This window comes from Cynara cardunculus (assembly GCF_001531365.2).
Source record: "Cynara cardunculus var. scolymus isolate 2C chromosome LG 17, CcrdV1, whole genome shotgun sequence".
NCBI lineage: Eukaryota > Viridiplantae > Streptophyta > Magnoliopsida > Asterales > Asteraceae > Cynara > Cynara cardunculus.
The window spans coordinates 2649230-2652149 of record NC_037544.1 but is presented as its reverse complement, the minus strand read 5'-3'; the positions used below and the strand labels follow the sequence as shown (position 1 = coordinate 2652149).

Below are 2920 nucleotides of genomic sequence, written 5' to 3'. Positions count from 1 at the left end.
AACCCCGGTGTCATTACAATTGCAAATGCTGTGTTTGGATCAAACCCAGATATCAACGCAGATATTCTTGCAAAGGCATTCCAAGTGGACAAGAAGGTCGTTTATCAAATTCAATCAAAATTCTAGACTTCTATGTCATCTTTGATTGTTAATTTCATTAACTTACAATTTCCAGCTTCTTGATATGTGTTTGTTTCATCTTCGTCTTGTTATATTAAAAAGTGAATAAAAGTAATATATTATTTTAACGGTCCTTTACATTTGCATTGTTTAATTATTGCAGATTATCTAAAGATACAAACACAAAACCCTAATTATTAATGAAGCATTCATCTACGAACAAGGACTTAATATTGTTTGCCATATTGGTCTCGTCCCCGTTTACTCTTATACCATGGAAATAAGACAAAAACCGAAAGCTTACACCTTTAARAATAACCCATGCATAAGTATAAGAGTCGTTTACCAAACGATTACTCGGTAAGTGCTTATCAGTAAAAACCACCACTTTCACTTACCTTATGAAGTAACCCTACTGATCATCAAAATGGATTGATGATAAGCGTTTATAACCTGTTTGATTTTTAGCGGACAAAAGGATTTCATGTATTAAACTCTTAAATCAAATTCTAGGCTTTTACATTTAAATAATTAAATGGATTTTAAAATATAAGGTTTCTAACAAAAACTAAAATAAATGTGGTCATGACCATCATCGGGTCATGAGATAAAATGAATAATCGGTCAAAACGGGTTGGTTAGTTGAGGTCGGGTTGACCCRCCAACTCTCTACTTTGTCCAAATTCATAAATAGCGTTTATATCTTACAAACCCGTTTTCRGTAAGCGAAAAAAAATCTAGCTTTTTCGGCAAGGACTGGACTTTGTGGCTGAATATTGGTCCAATCGAGCTTTTTAGGTAGGGCTTTTTAGACTTTTCTCAACCATGCTTGTTGGGKTCGGGCCTTGCTAGGCCCAAACCTGCCCCAAAATTCCGGCCTAATTGGGGTTCGAGGCTTGGCCTGGACCGGGTTTTTCGTGCCGGGCTCGAATTCGACCCAGGCGATGCTTCGGGTGCATCTCAATCAAGAATGAACTAAATCTACGATCTTTAGTATTCTATAAATTGGTATTGATTTYGAATTAGTCGGCATTGTCTACTCGGTCCACACGTTTGCTTGATCTTGAAAACATCGTATCCTATGTTTTCTGTTGGTCAATGGACGGCACTAATTCGGGTTTTCGGTTTTTCGGTTCGCTATAAAATCAATCCAAACGAATCCGTCTTTCACAACACAATTTTGTGGTTTAATCATCTTTCGTATCTCGATAAAAGACCCACATTCATCAACGATGGCTTCTCGTATGCTTTTATTAGGTCTCTTTGTCGTAACTTGTTCTCTTGCTTCGGCTTCTGACCATGGCCCGCTCCAAGATTTTTGCGTCACCATCCAAGTTGGATTTGTGACGTCAAACCTTGAAAACTGTCTCATCTCAAAAGTATTGAATAAAGGCGACGTTTTCGTGTTTCCAGAAGGTCTTGTTCACTTCCAGCAAAACGTTGGCAACTGCAATGTCGTAGCTATTGTAGGTCTTAGCAGCCAAAACCCCGGTGTGATTACCATCGCAAATGTTGTTTTCGGAACAAACCCTGATATCGCCTCGTGATTTGTTGGCAAACGCTTTTCAAACAAAAAAAAACGTGGTCTATCAAATTCAATCAAAATTCTAGACTCGCAAAATATCTTGAATTTAAATTTTATTTGATTTTACTTATGTCGTTGTTTCATGTGATAAAAAAATTTGTTAGTATTTTGTGTGTTCGATTCCGTTAACATTTTTTTTCTTATTCATTGATTCAAAGAGTTCGTTATTTTGAACCGACGTATAATTCGAAATATGTTTGAACTGTTACGATTCTTATGCATGAGATGGGGTGTCAAAAACCTATATATGACGGATACGAGAGGTATTTAAACTCGATAGAGATGAGGAACTTATGCGAGATCGCTCAAAACTAGTAAAAAATTTATTCACTTTTATTAAAATGAAATGATTAAAAGTTAAGGAATAGAATGAAAAATAGGTTTGGTATGACGGGTTGGGTTCATGTGAGACCAGCCTTGCTCAACTTTGTCGAGACAATTTATTGTAAAACTTATAGTTTTTGGTCATATAAACTTATAATTTATATTAAGTATCATATTAGAACGGTTGTAGGAGTCATACCAAACATTGTCAGGCTGCGTATTTTAATCACACAGATTTCTTGAGCCATCAAAGTTCATCAAAAAACAAGTTTCCACTTCTCAATCTCAACAATGGCATCTCGATTGCTTTTAATCGGTCTTGTCTTCGTGGCGAGTTGTTCGCTTGCTTTGGCTTCAGACCCAAGTCCCCTCCAGGACTTTTGTGTTGCTGATCCAAGTGGCCGAGGTAAAAATAATTATGAAATGCAGAGAACTGCTCTAATATTAAAATTTTGAAAATATTCAGTAGTACTTTTTTGGGCTTACGAGTTTCCTAATTTTGTTTCACAGTACTCGTGAATGGTGTGGAGTGTAAAGATCCAAATCTTGTGAAAGCCGATGATTTCCTTTTTCGTGGGCTCAATCCTATGGGAGATACATCGATGGGGGTTGGATCGAACGTGACTGCCGTGACTGTAGCAGAGTTACCAGGACTCAACACTTTTGGAATTTCGATGGCTCGTATCGACTTTGCACCACAGGGTATTAACCCTCCTCACACGCACCCTCGGGCCACTGAAATCTTGGTTGTCATTAGTGGTAGACTTGAGGTTGGTTTTGTAACATCTAACCCTGACAACAGTCTCTTGACGAAAGTACTTGAAATGGGTGATGTTTTTGTGTTCCCACAAGGTCTAATTCACTTCCAAAGGAACGTCGGACATGGCTATG

General features: G+C 37.6%; 2 protein-coding genes across 2 annotated transcripts in view; both read left to right on the top strand.

The window, feature by feature from the left end:
- The first annotated feature begins 1352 nt into the window (after nt 1-1352).
- Nucleotides 1353-1667, top strand: LOC112500451 (germin-like protein subfamily 1 member 11). Its single transcript, XM_025103947.1, has one exon. The coding sequence runs from the start codon at nt 1353-1355 to the stop codon at nt 1665-1667; it is 315 nt and encodes a 104-aa protein (XP_024959715.1).
- A 589-nt stretch (nt 1668-2256) lies between these two features.
- Nucleotides 2257-2920, top strand: part of LOC112500450 (putative germin-like protein 2-1) — a 2319-nt gene continuing 1655 nt past the window's right edge. The window contains exons 1-2 of the mRNA XM_025103946.1: nt 2257-2435; nt 2540-2914. Of these exons, the coding sequence (XP_024959714.1) occupies nt 2321-2435; nt 2540-2914 (490 nt within the window). The 5' untranslated portion in view covers nt 2257-2320. The remainder of the gene's footprint in view (nt 2436-2539; nt 2915-2920) is intronic.